The sequence below is a fragment of the Lolium rigidum genome, chromosome 1 (assembly GCF_022539505.1).
Source record: "Lolium rigidum isolate FL_2022 chromosome 1, APGP_CSIRO_Lrig_0.1, whole genome shotgun sequence".
In the NCBI taxonomy this organism is placed as follows: domain Eukaryota; kingdom Viridiplantae; phylum Streptophyta; class Magnoliopsida; order Poales; family Poaceae; genus Lolium; species Lolium rigidum.
In genome coordinates, this window is record NC_061508.1 from 80,024,189 (window position 1) to 80,048,581 (window position 24,393).

At 43.3% G+C, this 24,393-nt stretch overlaps 1 protein-coding gene across 1 annotated transcript; it reads left to right on the forward strand.

The window, feature by feature from the left end:
* The first annotated feature begins 592 nt into the window (after window positions 1–592).
* LOC124648112 (G-type lectin S-receptor-like serine/threonine-protein kinase At4g03230) lies at window positions 593–21,709 on the forward strand. The gene is made up of 7 exons (XM_047187932.1): window positions 593–650; window positions 764–883; window positions 981–1,126; window positions 1,295–1,505; window positions 20,808–21,045; window positions 21,169–21,319; window positions 21,395–21,709. Exons 1-7 carry the CDS (start codon window positions 593–595, stop codon window positions 21,707–21,709), a joined length of 1,239 nt encoding a protein of 412 aa, XP_047043888.1.
* Window positions 21,710–24,393: the final 2,684 nt, after the last annotated feature.

Here is a 24,393-nt window from a genome sequence, read left to right on the forward strand (position 1 = left end):
AATCCATGAAAGTGTTAGTCGGTCGCACGAGCATACTAGCAAAGCAAACCTGCAGACTTGTTTTGGAGTATTATTGGCTTCTCCCGTAGCTATCTGGTGCGTAAATGATCAGCTCTCCACTTGACTCTCCTGTAAGCTTGGGGCCAATGATGTCAGCAGGCCCGACTCGAGTGACAAGATCAATAGTCGGGGCACATTCATATATATGACTGACAGGGATTTGTGTGAAGAATAGAAGAGGAGGAAGAAGGGGCGGCGGACAATGGCTCACAAAGAGAAAGAGTAAATTGGCATGTTATTGTCGACACAACTATGGCGCAGATAATCAATTTCTTTTCTTTTTCGATAAAGAGGACGATAATCAAGTTCTTATCCTTTATTAATCGTTTCGTTTTTGTTATATTCGGCAACTATACTACTTGTAGCCTGTGGGCTTTGCAGTAGTTCTTCCTTCCTCTCCTCCACATACCCACTTCGTTGACCTCCTATTTCATCATTTCATTTCAGCCCATCACTATTCAGGCAATCACCGGCAAACAGGGAGCTAGGCCGTCCCGTCGCGCCAGGGTAGTATGCAGCCACGCAACCGCCCATGATCCACCGCCGGCTCTTGGGCACGTCAACCTCGGCACCGGCCGGCGACCGAGCAGGTGAGCTGACAAACACTCTGTGTTCATCTCTAGAATCAACGTGCGCACGTGCTATACTGCTAGCTGAGGAACGACCAATAGGAACAGATTGCTCCATCCACTGTTATGTGCAGATCAGGAGCATGGCTCATCAAGCCCGAACGCGATGAAGATCATGGTATCCGTGATGGTGGTGGTCATCTTCTGCACACTCTTCTACTGCATCTACTGCTGGCGATGGCGGAAGCGCAACGGTACGTGAGCTGTCCAGCACAGCGATATTGTCTTTCCCTCGTACTCCCGCTTGTTACTGGCGTTTAAGCTTGTTAACACAATGCTTGCTCGCTTCAGCCGTCAGAAGAACTGAGGCCCAAAGCCTGCAGCGGATGTCGAGCTCGGAACTGCCGCTCATGGACCTCGCCTCCATCCACGTCGCCACCAGCAACTTCTCCACCGCCAACAAGCTCGGCGAGGGTGGCTTCGGCCCTGTCTACAGAGTAAGAAATATGTACAGCTGATTATTAGTTCAGTAACGTGAATCGCTTTTGCTCTGATGAATCCTGCACTACTCGTTATACACTAGTCTAGTTCACATTTGTGCAAAGATATATTCTGTTTCCTGTCATCACTCTGCTGATCTGAAGTTCTGAACTATCGGACCGAAGGGCGTGCTGGCCGGCGGCGCAGAGATCGCGGTGAAGCGGCTGTCAGAGCGGTCGCGGCAGGGCGCGGCGGAGTTCAGAAACGAGGTGGAGCTGATCGCCAAGCTTCAGCACCGCAACCTGGTGCGGCTGCTGGGCTGGTGCGCCGAGGGCGACGAGAAGCTGCTTGTGTACGAGTACCTCCCCAACCGCAGCCTCGACGCCTTCCTTTTCGGTGTGTTCCGCTTTCACGTCCATCTCTCAAAATACAGTATTAGTTTTAATTGTCACGTTCTGTTTTAATTGTCACGTTCTTCTACTTTTTAGTTTTTTCTCACCAAACACGGTACTAACACAAATACACCCACCTCTATAAACACAACACGACATCATTTTTATATGATCGACCACTTCCGAGAGACTTAGTCCAAGAAGCTGATCCGCGGGTATTAGATTGACGAAGTCACCACAGACGCCACGCTATCAACGGGAACGTCACCCTCCCACTGAAAAATATCTTGTCTTTATGAGACATCAAAGTGTCAAATATGGGGTTTGATTTCTGGTGAGCTGGGCTGCATGTTGGTTCTCCATACGGTCTATTTCTACTCTGCATAATACATGTCAACAAATATATTTCGAGCTAGGGGTTGAAGAAAAAATTGTGAAGCAAATGTCACCAATATATCTCACGAGTAGTCAATAAAAGTTCAATCTATAGATCGAATTACGATAACACATGATATGCATTTGAAAAAAAAAGTTAAATTCTACATATTGTGGCTATAGGTTTGCCATACTTATGGAACCAGTTGAAAATATTATCAAAGGTGAAATAATTTTGCAGCAGTTTATTCTTAAGGTATACTATCTTGTACTATGAAGAAGTTGTGTAACGGAGCTTTTTATTTGGAAAACGATAGATTTGACCTTCATGAAACTTTTACCTTGTGCAAATTCACTTTTCGAGACAAGACCTTGGAATTTATGACGGACCTACAAAATACTAACTAGTAATATACGATGTACCTCGAGTAGTATGAGGTGCCCCGCAGGCGGCAGATGAACGGCATACAGGTAGTGACGCGTCGCAGCCGCCGTCACGCTGACCGACGTTCGGCAACACCTGTGACTCCGACGCAGGGATTTGGTTACCGGGTGAAATACCGCGGCTGGTAACCGGAATTCTCAGCCCCTCCAGCGGCTGCTGGACATGCCCTAGCGGGAGTTACGTGTCTATTTCTTTGCCTAATTGCTGACAACTGATATATACCACGATTAGAAATTGGGAGAATTGTTTAAGGGGGCGGATTGTTGCGGGTTGGGGGGGGGGGGGGCAGCATGCTCTTTGTGTAACGAGTCACGATTTACATGGTGAAAGTTCAAGGTGATGCCTTCATTAATTGTATCGTCCTTGCTGAAGGCATTGCTACTTGAAGGTGGACGTTCAAGTTTCTTCATTTTAGTTGAGATGAAGCCGCTAAGCAAGCTAGAGAGGTTGCCCATGAGGCTTATTGTGTGTGTGGAAGTTAACAAGCACACATTGGTTCATGGAGTATGGATGGATAGCCATGCTTGTATCCGGTGAAGTAGCATGGGAGGTGTGGATGTAAGAATCAATATTGGCTTAAAGGATAGAGGGACGAACCATATAAATTCTTGCCCAGAGGTCCAACTGGCAAAGATGCGAAAGATGTCGGAGAGGGATGAAGCATGGGTGGAGCTAGGATTTAAACTTTGGGTGTGTCGGTAATTTTAGGGTAAACGTCAGGGGGTCGTCTCCTGCGTGTTACGTGTTGATTATATGCCACAATCGGCCAGGTTTAATGCAACGATGAGACTCCAACACACAAACGTATTGGAGTCAAACATGAAATAAAAAGGCCCGGCCCTAATACATATTCTAACAGGGTGTACAGACTATAGACCATAAAAAAATCCACAAGCTCAGAATTGTAATATCATCATGAAAAATGTTGTTTGTACAATGGAAAATGCGCTGGTGCGGGAGAAATGGGGCGCTGCTGAAATCCTGTGCGTTCGGCATGGCTGTGAGATTCGCGCGCTGGGCCCACTTGAATGAGTCGTTGACCGACGTTTTCTGCCTATACGAGAGCGCCTGCGAGCAATACCCCCGCGATACACGGAACCTGTACGTATACGGGCGTGGAGGGACCGCCCAAGGTCAGAGCATCTTCAGTTCGATTTGGAATCCATCGTCCTCCTTGTCCTCGCCTACTCTGCCTCTGCTCGTCCGTGCGTCGGCCCGATCCGGGGAAGATCTGAGATTGCTTCTCCATGGCGGCCACAAAAGATTTACCGATCTGCTACTTAGGTGAGATCCCATCCCCCTGTTTTTCTCCTGGTCGATTATATTCTTCCGTGAATCTAAAATTATAGGAATTTTCTCCAAATGCATGGAATACAGTGGCCGGGCCTCGCCAGTCGCCATGCCGCGTGCTCTTCCGGCGTCCAAGGGAGCTTCACAGCTTCGCTCTTCAGTACCGGAGTCGGGCTCGCTTGGCTGTTGCGCCAAGTATGGGGATAGGCGACGGCGACCCGAGGCTTACCCGCGATCTGTTTCTTTGGTCTGCACTCTGCGTTTCCTTTATTTTACCTGGAGGTGCCATTTTTATCACAGCACCCAGCTTTGCGTTCCCCATTTCCTTCAATTTGTTCTCTCTGCTTTTTTTGTTCGATCTCGATAATTTGGGTTGCTGCAGTATTCTAAGCTCTTCTCCAGTTCTTTGAGTTCATTTATTTTGTTGTAGATTGTTCTGTATGATAATCCATATGACAAATTACTACAAATTGGAATTCGGAAAACTTTTCCAAACTTTATAAATAAATGCACACCATTTTTACAATAGCTAACAGTGAATCTTGTAGATCAGTACCCGTAAAGATTTTTGTTCGGGATCTTTTACTGCCAGTTGCAAATGCGTCCGGCTTAATCATGTTTGTTTCATAAATTAATTATGTTCTTTAGTGTTCTAAACAAGCAGAGACGACGCCGGAACTTTAAAAATCAATACATCAGTACCCGTAAAATCATACGCAAAACCGATTTGTTCGGAATATTGTCCAGTCAATTGCAGACGCGCTTGTTGGCAACCATTTTCAAAGCAAGTCAGTGTGAAATCTAGCTGCAGGTTTAGGCAGTAAATGATCGGCTCAGGGGCGGCTTGTGGTGTTGTATGTGGTGCCATTTGGAACCTTTGTGATTAGAGAGTAGTTTTGTTGAAGAACGTTGTCTTATATAATGATGTCTTCATTAGCTGTGTGTTCCAATTTACTGCGAAGTTATTTTAATGTATCCCACACAGTGTTAGATTTACTATTTACCGAATTTAGTTATGAAGTTGTTTATGGCGAGATAGTCAGTCAACATAGCCTTTAATGGAATCCCATGTTCCATGTAAAAAAAACATAGCCTGTGTCTATCCCCCATATAAGGCTTCCAAATAGCCTGTATCTATGTCCCAGCAGAAGTTTATGATAGTCAAGCACATAGCTCTTTCTGTTTTATTTGTTGATTTTGGTAGCAAATAGCAGGTTATGGTCAATCTGAATCTAAATGAATGTAAAGTTCTCCCATCTTTGGCAGTTTTCATGCTGGCTTTCTTATTTCTATTGTTCTGTGAAATGTTTTGGTTCTGAGGTTTTCATTTATTGCTATATGTCTATTGCATTATTCAGGTTCAGTGAAGTTCTCTCTGATAAATTCACATCGATGTCGTCTTTTATCATTCAGATGTCGCCATGGCGTATTCCGGACGGCCGTGGCAGGGGCTGAGACAAGGAGGTCCCCGTGGCCAGCGTGCCACATGGGCAGGCAGCCACATCCATCACGGAGTCGGAGCCACAATTCATCTTTGTTTACCTCCTCGACTCCATTCTCTTGATCTGGGAGCGTTGTTGTCTCCACCTTGGCACTAACCTGAGGCTCTTTTTGATTCCGTCCAGGCCCAATAGATTTGCACATCTTCGTACCTAGGATTTTCGGCTTGATGCATCTCCTCCTGGTCACTGTGGTTTTTGTGCGAGCACAAAATTTGCATGGCAGTACTTCTTTGGGTACCAATCGCTCTGCTCCTAGTTCATTTTTCCAAAAAGATTTTCATAGTCCATGTAATTTTGTCAACATTGTCTGCTCTTTGTGGCATAGTTTTTTTAAATAAATTTTGAAATATGTAATTTTGTGAGATCTCGGGTTAATAAATCTAGTTGCAAACAATTAATATCTTGGTTATTAGCATGCTGGTTTAGTTTTCCTAATTTATTCAGCCTGACTTTTCTTCGGCTATGACAATCACCTTATTTTCATAGGTGTCTTTGTCCTAGTTGGAAAATGGAATTATTTACTATTACACCGTTGATCATTATTAATATATGTATTATATTTTTAGGCCCTTCCAAGGAAAACTGCATTGGAAGCCATTAGCCACCGACGGGACCGGAAAATCCATTCTCAGTTTTGGACGGATTGTGCTGGAACTTCATCTTGGGCGGCGGCCACTGGAGGTCCCAGGGATCTGGGTTATACGTTTTCCTTTATTTTTCGATCTGGGCCCACATTTTTTTCACAGCCTCCGGTCTTCATCTCGGCTTTACATGGTGGCTACCATCATCATCCTCACATATTTTCTGGCTGCTGGAGGATTTCAGTAGTAGAAATTTAAACTATTGAATGCACAGCTTTGCCACTTCCAGTTGTAGAACTTTCTAAACAGGTTAGCACTTTGTTGTTGCGGGTCTAATTAGTTAGTGCTTCAGATTGTTGTGTGATGGATTGTTGTTTAGTAATTAGGATATGAGTGGTGGATGATTAGCCTACATATTAAGTTCTTCCATTAGGTGTGCTCATTACACATATATCTGTGCTGTTATATGTAACTCACCATTAGAGTGTAGTTTATAAATATATTTTGCTCCAAAGAGATGTGTCGTTGCTGTTACAAGTCTTTGCTGTTACAAGTCGGAGGATATTTTTTTGCTCATTACACCTGTATTATTACTTGGTAATACTTGCAAAGATCTACAGATGATAAAAGCTGATGATAAAACTCGATGCATTTAGATTTATATTTTGTGTTCTATCCGGTTGATGAACCAATTTGTCTTTCTCAATGCCATTTGATGTGGCGATTTCTCTATAGAATTTGTTGAACCAATTTGAAGGCCTTCGAGAGCTTTTAAATAATTTTGCAAATATATTGCATCACTTTACAGTATCGATGCAAAGACTTTATAACGTAGATGTCACCGGCTCAGTGTACGAACTCAATAAATTTGAAGTACTTTACAAACACACTGTGTGAACTTTACAGTATAATCCCGGGTGCTTTATAATGTATTTCTCACCAATTTAGAAGGACTCTATACGATGGAGAATGGTCCGTTATGAAATACTTTGGAATCACCTGTAAAACAATATTGTAAGTGTTTACTTAGTAGCGCAGGGAGACAATTCATAAGTACTTTACAAGTTATGAAAATGGTCCGTTATGGAATAATTGTGAAGCACTTTTGAGAAACAAGTTTTGTACTGTAAAATTACTTACGACGTGAAGACAACCAATGAATACTTATTGGGCTGCATAATATTTCATGATATTATTATACTCCGTAAATTCAAGTAGTCAACGGAAAAGGTATTTCAAAATATGGAATATTTGGAGCTTGGCGACTCCAGGCTTCAGTGGACGTTGTGTTGATGTAAATGTATGAATAGTCAAATGAAATGAAATACTGTTCTAATCGATATGGGTATTAGTAGATACTCCATCCATCCATGAATGTAAGGCCGCATCATGTTCGTGTCAAATTTTGACTACTGATTTAGTCAACCAAATATAACTTATAGGTCATTCAAAAATATACCATTGGAAAGTTCATTGAATTGTGCATCCGATGATATAGTTTTGAGTGACATGCAACTCATATTTGATTGAGCTAATTAGTAATTGAAGTTTGACTCGAAAAAAAAACTGGCCTTGTAAAGAGCGGAGTTAGTAATGTTTTTCATATGAAATGATGCTCGAATCAAGCAAACCAATGTCGGAGATGACTGAGGGACAACATAGTTCATGAGAGGACTGAGGACACCACACATGTGATGCATCATATGATTTATGACAATGGGGTATCGCTTCGGGTACTTATTCTTGTCCATGAGCTTAGCGGATATGACACGGTCACACTGTTGTGCCCTCGACCCAGATCGCAACCACCTCAGACAAGAATAAGTGAATCATATTTCCGTTGTTCTACCTTCGTGTCGGTGTTCTATTCCATACGGTAGTCCTAGAGGTTGTCCTTGTAGACGCCCAAACTCCTAAACTATTTGTTTGGGCCTTAAGACCTGCAACATTATTCGGCATGTAGATATACCTAACAAACTAAAGCTTTTTTTCTAGTGAACATATTAACAATCTAAAAAGGTGAAGGAGATTTGTCAATTAAGACTCACCCTCAACATGCATGAGTATCAAAATATATATGTGAATGAGTCATCATTATGGTATCCTCGGAACTCAAACTAAACTATATATAGTATTTGTATCATCATGCCCTAGGGACATTGATCATAAATTATTCATTCAAAAAGTAGAAATAATTGTCGAAAACGAGTTACTATGAATGACCCCAACGATAAAGAGAACTCTACGAGATGCAACAATGTATCATATGGGAGATTTTGAAAGGACCGCATGCTCCGGACAATTGTCCTTTTTCATGGATGCCCTATAGACTTTGGCATACAATCTTTCCCCAATATTTGATTTTGTTGTAGTAATCAACAGTAAAAAATACCGCATGCTGACATCATATTTTTTTTTGACCCAACACTGTTTGTTTGGGCCCTAAGACCTGCAACATGATTCATCATGTAGAAATACCTATCAACTAGAGCTTCTCTTCAGTGGACATGTTAACATTCTAAACAGTTAAGGAAATTTGTCACATACATGTGTATGAAATAGAGATGTGAGTGAGTCAACATTAGGGTATCCTCGGAACTCAATCTAAACTATATATATAGCATATCATCGTACCTTATAGTAACTGAACATAAACTATTCATTCAAAAACATTTGTTGAAAACAAGTGACTATAAACGACCCCTACTATAAAGAGGACTATATGAGATAAATGAATGTACCATATGGGATATTTTGGAAGGACTGCATACTCCGAAAAATTTGTTTTTTCTCAGATGCCCTCTAGACATTGGTATACAAGATTTTCTACAACTTAGACTAGTAATAGAAGGGAACCTTTTCCCTAATCCTAGCACCTAAGTAGCTAGAGTTCTATAGCAAGCCAAGTAGCTCTAGAGCTAGAGGTAGCAATAAGTTAGTCTACGAGTCGTTCTTCTGAAGCTTTATTTGAAGTTTTACCACACTGTAAAGTAGGAGGCTATGTCGATCTTCTGTAAACAGTTCGTGTATCCTTCTATAGACATACCTTGGACTCGAATATGTTTCTGTTGTACCACTCTGAGGGATGTAATATGAGTGAAACGGTGTTTCACTTGTGTTATGTCAATGACTTGGGTACTACACCATGCAGTATGCTGGGTCACCGCATATAGCATCGTGCCCTAGGGACTTTGATCATAAATTTTTTATTCAAAGAGCACAAATAATTGTCGGAAACAAGTTACTATGAACGACCCCAACGATAAAGAGGATTCTACGAGATGCAACAATGTACCATATGGGAGATTTTGAAAGGACCGCATGCTCCGGACAATTGTCCTTTTTCATGGATACGCTATAGACTTTGGTATAAATCTTTGCCAAAAAATTGATGTTGTTGTAGTAATCAACAATGAGAAAAAACTAAATGGTGACATCACCTTTTTTTTTACCCAACACTGTTTGTTTGGGCCCTAAGACCTAGACCTGCAACATGATTTGTCATGTTGAAATACCTATCAACTAGAACTTCTCTTCCATTGTACATATTAACAATCTAAACGGTTAAGGAAATTTGTCACATACATGTGTATCAAAATAGAGATGTGAGTAAGTCATCGTTAGGGTATCCTCGGAACTCAAACTAAACTTTATATATAGTATCACATCGTACCTTAGATTAATTGATCATAAACTATTCATTCAGGTAACACAAATAATTGTTGGAAACGGGTGACTATAAACCACCCTACGATAAAGAGGACTCTACGAGATACAAGAATGTATCATATGTGATATTTTCTAAGGACTGCATGCTCCGGACAACTTTTTTTCTTAGATACCCTATAGACATTGGTATACAAGATTTGCTACAAATCTACATGATTTTCTAAAATTCTTGGTCTTTACTTTTCCATTGTTCTTGATGGCGAGGATCTTGATGCTACTTTTTGCGGTGGCCATGAGAGGACACCACACAGTTTATCCATCATATGATTCACGACCATGGGGTATCACTTCGGGTACTTATTCTTGTCCATGAGCTTAGCGGATATGAAATTTTCATATTGTTGTGCCCTCGACCCATATCGCAACCACCTTAGACGACACCGGTGAATCGTATCTCTGTTGGTCTAGCTTCTTGTCGGTGTTCTATTTCATACGGTAGTCCTGGAGGTTGTCCTTGTACGCGCCTGAACTGCTAAATTGTTTGTTTGGGCCATAAGACCTGCAACATGATTTGGCATGTCGAAATACCTATCCACTAAAGTTTCTCTTCTAGTGGACATACTAACAATCTAAAAGGTTAAGGAGATTTTTCAATTAAGATGTCACTCTCAAATGCATGTGTATCAAAATAAATATGTGAGTGATTCATCATTTGGGTATACTCGGAACTCAAACTAAACTATATATAATATATATCATCGTGCCCTAGGGAGTTTGATCATAAGTTTTTCATTCAAAGAGCATAAATAATTGTCGGAAACGAGTTACTATGAACAACCCCAACGATAAAGAGGACTCTACGAGATGCAACAATGTACCATATGAGAGATTTTGAAAGGACCCCAACGATAAAGAGAACTCTACGAGATGCAACAATATATCATATGGGAGATTTTGAAAGGACCGCATGCTCCGGACAATTGTCCTTTTTCATGGATGCCCTATAGACTTTGGCATACAATCTTTGCCCAATATTTGATTTTGTTGTAGTAATCAACAATGAAAAATACCGCATGCTGACATCATCTTTTTTTTGACCCAACACTGTTTGTTTGGGCCCTAAGACCTGCAACATGATTCATCATGTAGAAATACCTATCAACTAGAGCTTCTCTTCAGTGGACATGTTAACATTCTAAACAGTTAAGGAAATTTGTCACATACATGTGTATGAAATAGAGATGTGAGTGAGTCAACATTAGGGTATCCTCGGAACTCAATCTAAACTATATATATAGCATATCATCGTACCTTATAGTAACCGAACATAAACTATTCATTCAAAAACATTTGTTGAAAACAAGTGACTATAAACGACCCCTACTATAAAGAGGACTATATGAGATAAATGAATGTACCATATGGGATATTTTGGAAGGACTGCATACTCCGAAAAATTTGTTTTTTCTCAGATGCCCTCTAGACATTGGTATACAAGATTTTTTACAACTTAGACTAGTAATAGAAGGGAACCTTTTCCCTAATCCTAGCACCTAAGTAGCTAGAGTTCTATAGCAAGCCAAGTAGCTCTAGAGCTAGAGGTAGCAATAAGTTAGTCTACGAGTCGTTCTTCTGAAGCTTTATTTGAAGTTTTACCACACTCGTAAAGTAGGAGGCTATGTCGATCTTCCGTAAACAGGTTCGTGTATCCTTCTATAGACATACTTTGGACTCGCATATGTTTCTGTTGTACCACTCTGAGGGATGTAATATGAGTGAAACGGTGTTCCACTTGTGTTATGTCAATGACTTGGGTACTACACGATGCAGTGGTATGCTGGGTCACTGCATATAGCATCGTGCCCTAGGGACTTTGATCATAAATTTTTCATTCAAAGAGCACAAATAATTGTCGGAAACAAGTTACTATGAACGACCCCAACGATAAAGAGGATTCTACGAGATGCAACAATGTACCATATGGGAGATTTTGAAAGGACCGCATGCTCCGGAGAATTGTCCTTTTTCATGGATACGCTATAGACTTTGGTATAAATCTTTGCCAAAAAATTGATGTTGTTGTAGTAATCAACAATGAGAAAAAACTAAATGGTGACATCACCTTTTTTTTTACCCAACACTGTTTGTTTGGGCCCTAAGACCTGCAACATGATTTGTCATGTTGAAATACCTATCAACTAGAACTTCTCTTCCATTGTACATATTAACAATCTAAACGGTTAAGGAAATTTGTCACATACATGTGTATCAAAATAGAGATGTGAGTAAGTCATCGTTAGGGTATCCTCGGAACTCAAACTAAACTTTATATATAGTATCACATCGTACCTTAGATTAATTGATCATAAACTATTCATTCAGGTAACACAAATAATTGTTGGAAACGGGTGACTATAAACCACCCTACGATAAAGAGGACTCTACGAGATACAAGAATGTATCATATGTGATATTTTCTAAGGACTGCATGCTCCGGACAACTTTTTTTCTTAGATACCCTATAGACATTGGTATACAAGATTTGCTACAAATCTACATGATTTTCTAAAATTCTTGGTCTTTACTTTTCCATTGTTCTTGATGGCGAGGATCTTGATGCTACTTTTTGCGGTGGCCATGAGAGGACACCACACAGTTTATCCATCATATGATTCACGACCATGGGGTATCACTTCGGGTACTTATTCTTGTCCATGAGCTTAGCGGATATGAAATTTTCATATTGTTGTGCCCTCGACCCATATCGCAACCACCTTAGACGACACCGGTGAATCGTATCTCTCGTTGGTCTAGCTTCTTGTCGGTGTTCTATTTCATACGGTAGTCCCGGAGGTTGTCCTTGTACGCGCCTGAACTGCTAAATTGTTTGTTTGGGCCATAAGACCTGCAGCATGATTTGGCATGTCGAAATACCTATCCACTAAAGTTTCTCTTCTAGTGGACATACTAACAATCTAATGGGTTAAGGAGATTTCTCAATTAAGATGTCACTCTCAAATGCATGTGTATCAAAATAAATATGTGAGTGATTCATCATTAGGGTATACTCGAAACTCAAACTAAACTATATATAATATATATCATCGTGCCCTAGGGAGTTTGATCATAATTTTTTCATTCAAAGAGCATAAATAATTGTCGGAAACGAGTTACTATGAACAACCCCAACGATAAAGAGGACTCTACGAGATGCAACAATGTACCATATGAGAGATTTTGAAAGGACCCCAACGATAAAGAGAACTCTACGAGATGCAACAATATATCATATGGGAGATTTTGAAAGGACCGCATGCTCCGGACAATTGTCCTTTTTCATGGATGCCCTATAGACTTTGGCATACAATCTTTGCCCAATATTTGATTTTGTTGTAGTAATCAACAATGAAAAATACCGCATGCTGACATCATCTTTTTTTTGACCCAACACTGTTTGTTTGGGCCCTAAGACCTGCAACATGATTTGTCATGTCGAAATACCTATCAACTAGAGCTTCTCTTCAGTGGACAAGTTAACATTCTAAACAGTTAAGGAAATTTGTCACATACATGTGTATGAAATAGAGATGTGAGTGAGTCAACATTAGGGTATCCTCGGAACTCAATCAAAACTATATATATAGCACATCATCGTACCTTAGAGTAACTGAACATAAACTATTCATTCAAAAAACACAAATAATTTTTGAAAACAAGTGACTATAAACGACCCCTACTATAAAGAGGACTATACGAGATAAAAGAATGTACCATATGGGATATTTTCGAAGGACTGCATACTCCGGAAAATTTGTTTTTTCTCAGATGCCCTCCAGACATTGTTATACACGATTTTCTACAAATATACAAGATTTTCTACAACTTAGACTAGTAATAGAAGTAAACCTTTTCCCTAATCCTAGCACCTAAGTAGCTAGAGTTCTATATCAAGCCAAGTAGCTTTAGAGCTAGAGGTAGCAATAAGTTAGTCTACGAGTCGTTGTTCTGAAGCTTTATTTGAAGTTTTACCTCACTGTAAAGTAGGAGGCTATGTTGATCTTCTGTAAACAGTTCGTGTATCCTTCTATAGACATACCTTGGACTCGCATATGTTTCTGTTGTACCACTCTGAGGAATGTAATATGAGTGAAACAGTGTTTCACTTGTGTTATGTCAATGACTTGGGTACTACACCATGCAGTGGTATGCTGGGTCACCGCATATAGCATCGTGCCCTAGGGACTTTGATCATAATTGTCGGAAACAGGTTACTATGAACGACCCCAACGATAAAGAGGATTCTACGAGATGCAACAATGTACCATATGGGAGATTTTGAAAGGACCACATGCTCCGGACAATTGTCCTTTTTCATGGATACGCTATAGAATTTGGTATAAATCTTTGCCGAAAAATTGATGTTGTTGTAGTAATCAACAATGAGAAAAAACTAAATGGTGACATCACTTTTTTTTTACCCAACACTGTTTGTTTGGGCCCTAAGACCTGCAACATGATTTGTCATGTTGAAATACCTATCAACTAGAGCTTCTCTTCCATTGTACATATTAACAATCTAATCGGTTAAGGAAATTTGTCACATACATGTGTATCAAAATAGAGATGTGAGTAAGTCATCGTTAGGGTATCCTCAGAATTCAAACTAAACTTTATATATAGTATCTCATCGTACCTTAGATTAATTGATCATAAACTATTCATTTAGGTAACACAAATAATTGTTGGAAACGGGTGACTATAAACCACCATACGATAAAGAGGACTCTACGAGATACAAGAATGTATCATATGGGATATTTTCTAAGGACTGCATGCTCGGGACAATTGTTTTTCTTAGATACCCTATAGACATTGGTATACAAGATTTGCTAAAAATCGACCTGATTTTCTACAATTCTTGGTCTTTACTTTTCCATTGTTCTTGATGGCGAGGATCTTGATGCTACTTTTTGCGGTGGCCATGAGAGGACACCACACAGTTTATCCATCATATGATTCACGACCATGGGGTATCACTTCGGGTACTTATTCTTGTCCATGAGCTTAGCGGATATGAAATTTTCATATTGTTGTGCCCTCGACCCATATCGCAACCACCTTAGACGACACCGGTTTGTTGAGGGCCGCATGGCTAAATTAGTCTGGCTAAATTAGGGTTCCACAAGATAGGGAAGGATACAACTGCGTAATTCTGGAGATTTTTTCAGATTCGATTGTGTATTATTTCTTACATTAAAAAAGCATTAATATTTATCTCATTCTGGCCTTGACTAGTATGAATTTAATGTATCAAAACACAATCTATCGCCTAAACAAACCGATGCATAGAGGATAACATAAGGACTTTTGTGAGAGTTAAGTCTCTACCCCTCATGTATGGTGCTAAAATATTAAAGATTTCATCATGTGAGTCATCTGGTAATCTAATAGTATCATTTACTAATGCATTTATGTTTGTGTACCATATAGAGATTCTAACAAAGGACCTCATGAAATGTATTGTGTTGTATAATGTTGATTTTTACATTAAAACCCCACCAAGATTTATATTAGTCTGGCCATGACTAGTATAAATTTAATTTATATGCGAACACAATCTATCACATGAGTTAAATCGATAAAACATAGGTACATTAATTTATATTAGTCTGGCCATTTTTTGCTAGTCGGTTGAGTACCACATGGCAAGATTACGGTTCGACGAGATAGAGAAGGATGCAAGTGCGTAATTCTTGAGATTTTTTAGATTCAACTGTGTGGTATTACTTACATCAAGAAAGCATTCAGATTTATCTCAGTCTGGCCTTGACTAGTATGAATTTAATATATATGAACACAATCTATCACCTAAACAAAACCGATGGCTAGTTTGTCGAGGACCGCATGGCTAGTCAAAATGTAGTTTCAGGGGGAATATCTATGAACCACATGCCTAAGACATTTGTTCTCGAATCCATATAGATTTGCTAATCGCCTATATGTTTTAGATGTAAAGGTACTATATTGAGGGTTAATATCTCTATGTTGAGGGTTATTATTGATCATGTATTCTTTATCGTGTTGTCCCCGTATTTGGAGAAATTTGTTCTACACAGAAATCCAGAAAATGGCAGGAAAATTATATCACCATGAAACTTGTGTTGAATGAAAATTATGTAAATTGTTTGTGAAACTGTTTACTTGTAGGGTTTTCTAAAGTTGTCCTTAGTCCGAGTTTATGTGAGGACACATGTGAATATTAGACTAGCATATCGATTGGGTTATAACTGTGTGTTACGCATGCCATAGACATGGAGATATCAAACCAGTGATGTGGACACATGTTATGAACAACTAGAGGCCGCTAACAACTATTGTCCAAGTAGAAGTACATATGTCATGTCTATTCGCGTTGAACATATAGGGTCACACACTTAAGGGGTTGGAAGGCTAATCCAAATTGAATTCGCATTTGACTAGGCTCAGGGTCCTAATGGGACTCAAGTGTTTAACCCCATCAGGGATGCCTATATCAGAGAGGGTGGGGTGAGCTGATTAGGGTTGAACCACTGCACCTAGCCGCCACTCCTCTCATGCCTTAGTTGCACGTGCTGACCTAGCAGTCCATAGATATGGCGATGTCAAACCAGTGATGTGGACAACATGTTATGAACAACTAGAGGCAGTTACCAACTATTGCCCGAGTAGAAGTACTCGTGTCATGTCTATTCACGTGTGAACATATAGGGTCACACACTTAAGGGGTTGGAAGCCTGATCCAATCAGCATTAGACTATGCTTAGGGTCCTAACGTGACTCAAGTGTTTAAGCCCATCAGGACGCCTATATAAGAGAGGGTGGGGCGAGCTGATTAGGGTTGAACCACTCGATCTAGCCGCCACTCCTCTCACGCCTTAGTTGCACGTGCTGACCTAGCAGTTCGGCGTGCGGCATTTCCACTTCGTAGGTGTGGATACTTTGGAGGTGATGCATCTGTAGCACTTGGACGAGCCGCACATGAGGGAACTTCTCAAGGGACTGCCTGGAGCTTCATAGTCTAATGCGGTAGACAATTTTGTTTACGTGGTAATCTCGTGATCTATGACTACATCAATCCTAGCCTACCAGTATACCTAAACTCGTCCACCATCATGATTCGGATGTTTGTGGCTCTAGCATTGGACTTTACCTTGTCCACCTTGGCCATCAACTTCCCTCCGACGACCCTCACATTCATCTCCTTGAGAGCAACGCTCCGATCGTCTGCAAGCTGGAGAGCCTCCCACTTAAGTTCATGTTTGGGTTCACTCCCGCAATCTATCACGCATCTATTGAGGTTCTGAAAACGAATTCCGAGCACCCAATAAAAATATCCGGACCGGCATTTTATCCGGGATGTGTTCTGGTCATTTTTTGTGCATCAACTGAAACCAACGGTTATTATCCAGACTGATATTCGAGCATTCAGTACGATTTTATGAGCACGTTGCAAGCGAATATTCAGTTCGCCGGCGAAATTGCATCCATCTATTTGTAAATCAGGACCATATGAAATTAGAGATGGGTAGGTACGCATGCCTTTGTTGCCGTTGGATATTGTCTACAACCGTCGGATTCCCTCTATCTACTCACGGTGACTACACGGCCCTTTGACGGTTCTAAAACCTTTTCTGCCAGTTACGCATGTGTGTCAGATGTGAAGTAGTAGATTATTATTGTAGTCCTTGGCATTATGCAATGATGATTCTGTGACACCACGGAAGGCTGGTCCATTTTATGGCGCATAGGGACGAAAGATGGATAAAAAATTGCAATAATTAGTAGACCGAGGAGTCGTCGGAGCGGCTCGTGCTGACGGCCGAGGCGGTTGTGGTGGTCGTGGTGGTCGGCGGGGCCGAGGAGCTCCCCCGCCGGCCGCTGAGGGACGACGTCCGCGTCTTGATCCACCCCAGGCAGCCCATCCGGCCTTTCTTGGCGCCCGCCCGCCAAGCGACAAGGTGGCGGCCGGCGACGAGACGAGCGCGAGCCGGTGCGCCGGTCGGCGGCGTCTCGTGCGGAGGAAGGTCGGCGGCGTCCCCCGCGGAAGCGTGCTCGCGTGGAGGCGGCGTCCCGATGCGTGCGCGGCGACGGCGGCGGCCTCCCCGCGGCCGCGTGCTCGCGTGAAGGAAGCGTCCCGATGCGGACGCGGCGACGACGGCGACCTCTCCGGCTCGGTGCTCCTCAATTTTTCGCCGCTGGATCGATGTTTCCACAGTGGTTAGGAGAGACTCCGTGAAATGTGGGGCTTGGAGAGAGATGCGAAGAGGATAAGGCGCAGCGGTTAAAAAGGGGAGGTGCGATTTTTTTATCGGGGTGACACAATTTTTTATTACAAATGTCATCTCATGAAGAACTAACACCGTTAGACACGTGTCAGCCTCTCACCGCGTGCTCACGTACCCATGTAATCACCGGGCTTCATCCGTATGAAATTATACATTTTTTCAAAACCGGACTGCATAAAAAAATCGTGCGGTTGCTTCCACTTGTTGGGAAGAAGACTCACATTTTTTTCTACTCTGATGGTACGATGACGCTACCCAACGATCCATACTGCTGCGAGCGACCATCGATGATTGGACGGTTGTACTAGCCTGCATCGACTACACGGAGCGGTAGCGGGACCTGGTATAGGATTCCAATCAATGCCCGGGTGGCCATGCGGCCCATGCCGCGAAGCTGAAAAATCCAATGTTCGTACATGTGTGCTGTACTATATGAATCGGCAAGAGCACTGAATGGTCGGTGTACGAAGGACTTCATACGATAGGTCTGGTGCATCTGAGCATATATTTAGATCATTCAGCAGAAAAGTTTGCTGATAAAGCATGCACGCGCATTTCCCGAATGCCTACGCCGCCACTAGCGACCCCCTCCCTCTCGCAGTCTCACTACGCTCTCTCTGCTCGCTTCCAGCAATGGCCCCGCCACGACTTCCTCCAGCCCGGTCCTCGCCGGCAGCCGCTCCGTTCGCCGGCTGCCGCTCTACCACGACCCCGCGGCCACCTTTCGCCACCACGGACCCAGCCACTCCTTCCCCCATGAGCCGCGCCACCAGTCTTGGTCCTCCCCTGGCATGCGAGAATGGCCGTCGTCGCTCAAGTCGGTTGTCGTCGCCAGCAACCGCTGTACTAGCCCACTGCCGCTATACCATGACGTCGCGGCCACCTTCGGCCGCCGCGTGCACTGTCCGCTCCTTCCCCAAGAGCCGCTAAGCCACGCTAGGATCGAGCACCGTTTATGGGGATGGCGACGGCGACCCGAGGCTGCCCGGAGACGCTATTATTTCGGAGCTTGTTGCATCTGCCCTTTTTTTGGTTCATCTAAATTTTTGGGTTGCTATTAGTATTCGAAGCTATTCTTGGATATCCAATTCCTTGAAGTTGATCAAAATACTTTGTTGGGTAAAAAAATAATCAAAATTCCTTCAAGCGGGATCGAAGTGGAGCTGCTGCAGGATTTAGTTCCCCGTTCTTTTCTTTTTGTTCCCCATTTTTCTTTGCTTTCTCTTCTATTTCTTGATGTTGTTTGCTGTATTGTTTGGAACCTCCGGAATATTGATCTTGCTGTGAACTTGTTTTTGCACACAAATTTTTGTACTTGTAGACCTCTTCAGAATTTTGCACACAGGTTTTACAAATAAGCTAGGTTGAATTTGTTTTGTTTAGGAAGCGAACCTTATACACACGTTGTAAACACATTTTGACTTTGTTGAGTTGGTCGTTGAAAACCCACAGGGCTTCATAAGATTGGGACTTCATAGTACTAAAACAAAATACTTTTCCTTTAACCTCATGGACTGATCAGAACCTCGAAGAACTTTATAAGTACTGTGCCGAACTTAGTGCGAAAACTCATAAGGACTTTATAAATTGGATTCAGTTACAATACATATTATACTCTATCTGGAGACAAAAATCGTCATCACAAAATATTTAAAATTTGAGGAATATAAATAAATAAGATGAGTTGTTATCCTTGTCAGTATGGTTGAAACTTGAAACTGCACTTGCATTCCAACGCGAGCAAGGAAAAAGATTCCCACCTGTCCTGTCGTTCGGAGACTCTGCCAAACAGTCTGTGTCCTGTACCAGGCGATGCGGGGCCCACGCCCTGGCCCATCTGAAACGAATCTTTCATGCAATACGGAAGGCTAGATAATGAGCAATCCATCCAATACACAGTATACAGCCACATGCATGCAGCGCAGTCAACAACTGACTCGGATCCCCAGACGACAGCAGCGGCCACGATTTTGCATGCGCCCCATTTCGACCGCACCATCTGCGGGTCGTTTGTACAATGAACTGATGAACTCCCAGCGTCCAGCCACCACGCCCTGCTCGCGGCTTGCCTCCCTCGGAGTGGCCGAGCCGCCACAAATTTCGGAAAATGGCCGCTCCTCCGCGGCTCCACCCTTCAGGTCCATGCGACGCTGCCAGGCCGCGTATTCCATCTTCATCGCTCTCCAGAAATTGCGGCAAGACCGCGAGACCTAGCTGGACGTGTGTGCAGCTCTCTATCCCGAACTTCCGAAAGATTGAGGAATCAAGAATTGGAGCCGAGCAGCCAAATGGGCATTCTACGGGTTGGGCCAGCAGATTACTAGTTGAGATTTGGCGAGAGAGCGTGTACTGGTTGTTCTAGGAGAGGAATTCACCAAATTACGAATTGTTGCATCTACCAATCCAGATGGGTATATAAACGTTTTATCAAAATAATGGGTGTACATCTGTACACCCATGTACCCATGTAGCTCCGCCTATGGGATGAAGGCTTGAATTAGTTTTTTTTTTACTAATTTGGTATTCTTTGTTTTAACCAAATTAAGTAAATTGGGTATTCCTTATCAGTCATTTGACACCAGGGTCAGATCTAAATTTTAAAACCTTTCACTAATTAGTACATTAACTATTTCGTATGTGCAATATACTAAAACGAATGATGCTTTTTTTTCTTTCTTTCCTTTATGTTTGTATCAAATAAAATGTACTCCCTCCATTCTAGAAGAACTGAAGTTCTAGATTTGGGTAAGTCAAACTAATTTAAGGATGAGTAAGTTTAGATATGTCAACAACTAAATTGGTTTGACTTACCTCATATTATATTTTTGTCCTAAATATCTAATATATATTTGATGTTGTATACATTACCATATTTTTCTTTTAGAACGAACGGTGAAATTTAGAAAAGTTTGAGTTAGAACAAATCTAGAATTCTAATTACTCTTAGAGCGTATGAAGTAGAATTTACACTTCATCATTACTCTAGAAAAGTTTGACTTAGAACAAATCTAAAATTCTAATTACTCTATAGAATCGTGCGCAGTAGAATGTATCTTAAATTAAAATTTTCCAGAGTATGCTTGTTGTGTTTATTGATCACTTGTGGTATTTAATCGGTAGACACCAGCATGAGTGTCAAGCTGGACTGGAATACCCGGCACAACATCATCCTCGGCATTGCCCGTGGGCTGCTCTACCTCCATGAAGACTCGCTGCTCAAGGTCGTTCACAGGGACCTCAAAGCCAGCAACGTGCTCCTCGACAACAAGATGAACCCCAAGATCTCCGACTTCGGCCTGGCTAGGATTTTCAAGGAGGAGTGCAACGCGGTGAACACGGGACGCGTCGTCGGAACCTAGTAAGCAGCTGGCAGCATACACTGTCTACTGAAGTATTTGTGTTTTAGCCTTTTAGGTCACAGCCAACTGCCGGCAATGCTATACGCTTCGTCAGTTGAGCAGAAATTGCTATTTCAACGCAGTGGATACATGGCCCCGGAGTTCGTGATGGAGGGCGTCTTCTCGGTGAAGTCGGACGTGTTCGGCTTCGGTGTCCTCCTGCTAGAGATCCTCAGCGGGCAGCGGAACGGCATAGGCTACCTTGAGGAACACCAGCAATCCCTCATCCAAGCCGTACGAACTTTTACACGTCCACTGAACTTTTCTGTCAAAATGCTTCATCTCGTAAACTGAACTTCACTTCCGCAGGCGTGGACTCTGTGGGTTGAAGATAAGGCAGGTGAGTTAATGGATCGGGCGCTGGGGCTATCATGCTCGGACGACGAGGCATGGCGTTGCTTTCAAGTCGGCCTCCTCTGCGTGCAAGATGACCCCGACGATCGGCCGACCATGTCCAGCGTGCTGCACATGCTCGTCAGTGACAATATGAGCCTGCCTACACCGTCTAGGCCGATGAGGAACGTCCCGATGACAGGGCCATCATCCGCACGGAAGAGCAGCGATCCATCCTTGTCCCTCAAGTCGATCAACTACGCCTCGATCACTGCCGTCCAGCCGCGATGAGGTTCCTTCTCAGAATTTCTATGCATATATACTTGCTAATAGTCTGATTCTGTCAGGACTTTTTACCGTGTTTTACCATCGTTTTATATCGGACTGACATGTAAGCAAGTCGCCTCAGTTTTATCCAAAACAAAAGCAAGTTGCATAAGTGATACCACTTTGCTCCATTCATAATTGTCTCTTCAGCGTGTGGGAGAAACTCGACCTATTTGCGAATGTGTCTATACGATTTAAGGACATGGCGAAGGAATTTTTTTCCAACATGGATTGCAGCGTAATCTTAGGATTGAGCCTTGACGGAAATACGCTTTCACACATGTTTACTAGTATGGTTGTGTGCATCTTTATTATGCAGAGGCCAAATATAAGGCTTAAAACTTATAACTAATAAAACGTTCCTTATCGAAAAATCTTCAACAAACTCCCAATCCAATCCACGATTTCATAAAGCATAAGAAATTGCTACACTGCAAACTCGATACCACGCTCCGGCCGCAGTCCAATGTGGTTTTCCTGATTGACTAGTGGTCCACGTCCAATCTTCAGATGGCACCCCAACACTACTGTGCCCGGTGCTCTGTTGCTCAATATCTGGTGGTCCGTTTGGAAGGAGAGGAACCAGAAAAAAATTCGTCAGAAAGCCTCTTCAATTGTTGTTGTTTTCACCCGTTTTAAAGATGAATTAGCATCGTGGCATCAAGCTAGAAGAACTAGAAGCCTCATTCTCATGGGGACACCCGCGAGCCTGACTAGTTTTCATGGCATGTTTTTATGCTCCTTTGCCTATGTGTTTGTTGTTTTTGTTTGCTTGTTATAATTCTACTACCCGACGAACGTCTGTAACCTGTCTTGCTATATATTAATAAAAATCTCGGCCCCATTGATGGGACTTTTACTTCTACTTTGTGGGTTGATTCAAGGAGGAGTTCTCTATATGTTTTGAACATTAAAAATATGATTTTCGGTAGCAATTAAAAGGAGTGACCTACCTAGAACATAATTGATACCAGTTAGAGCATGTTCAACAAACTCCTAATCCAACCTACAATCTGCAAAAAGCATAAGAATTTGCTGCACATCCTCCGACCGCAGTCCAACACCGCAATGCCTAGTGCTCTGTTGTTCAATTGACATGGTGGTCCATTTGGAGTTTGGAAGGAGAGGAACCAGGAAATTTTTCGTGAGAAAGCCTCCTCAACTATTGTTATCTTCGTGTGTTTTAATCATTAAATTAGCATTGTGGCATCAAGCTCGAAGAACTAGAAGCCTCATTCTCAGAGGGAGACCCGCGAGCCTCCCTAATTTTCATCGGCCTGATTTTATGCTCCTTTCTCTATGCGTTTGTTATTTTTGTTTGCTTGTTATAAAAGCTACCCATCATCTGTAACCGAGATAATTACAAAAACCCACCATAATTGCGGCTAGGGTTTCAAAAAACCACCACCTTTCATATGTTTGACAGAAAACCACCGGTTTGGTGTAACAGCGTGACAAATACCCACCACTTGGTGAAATGAGGACGGTTTAGCGGGTTAAACACCGAATTGACAGGTAGGGCCCATTGTCAGGCTGACGTGGGCGATGGACAACAGTCAAAGAGAGAGATGGTGAGCGATACTAAATTCGATGGGTTTTTTTGTAAGTTTCCCCTCCACCCCTATCTCTATCTTCTCTCTCACCGGACCATGCTCCGCCGTGCTCGCTGGATAGGGGCCGCTCCGGTGAGCTCTGCGTGGGGCGGCGTCGGTGAACGCTGGCCAGGGACGGCGCAGCGGCGCGGGCGAGCGCCGGCCAAGGGGCGGCGCGGGAGAGCTCGGCGTGGGCCAGGGGGAGCGACGGCGAGCACCGGACAGGGGCGGCGGCGCGGGCGAGCTCCGGCCAAGGGGCGGCGCGGGAGAGCTCGGCGTGGGGCGGCGGCAGCGAGCGCCGGCCAGGGAGAGCGACGGCGACGCCGGACAGGGGCGGCGGCGCGGGCGAGCTCCGGCCAAGGGGCGGCGCGGGAGAGCTCGGCGTGGGGCGGCGGCGCGGGCGAGCTCCGGCCAAGGGGCGGCACGGGAGAGCTCGCGTGGGGCGGCGGCAGCGAGCGCCGGCCAGGGGGAGCGACGGCGGCGCCGGACAGGGGCGGCGGTTTGGGCGGCGCGGGAAAGGGGCAGCACAAGAGAGCTTTGGACAGGGGCTGTGCCGGTGAGCTCGGCGTGGGGCGGCGTCAGCGAGCGCTGGCCATGGATGGCGCGGCGGCGCGGAAGAGCTCTGGACGGCGGCCTCGGCGTGGGGCGGCGAGAGCGAGCGCCGGGCAAGGGCAGCGGCGCGGGAGAGCGCTGACCAAGGGGCCTCGTGGAGAGCCAGTGATGCCGGCGAGGGCGTGCTGCTCCGGCTGGATAAGGATAAAAGAAATAAGAAATAAAAAAAAGGAAAAAAAATAAGAAAAAAGGAGCTAAATATTTGGGCCCAGATCTGAGAGTGGGAGGCTTTACATGAGGGCCCGGGTAAATTTCAAAAAAACCCACAATTTATAAGTCTATAATGTCTGTTCTTCTCCGTTTCAGCCTTGACACGTCAGCCTGGCAATGGGCCCCACCTGTCAATTTGGTGCTTAACTCGCTGATCCGTCGTCATTTCACGAAGTGGTGGGTATTTGTCACGCTGTTACATCAAACCGGTGGTTTTTTGTCAAAAAAATGAAA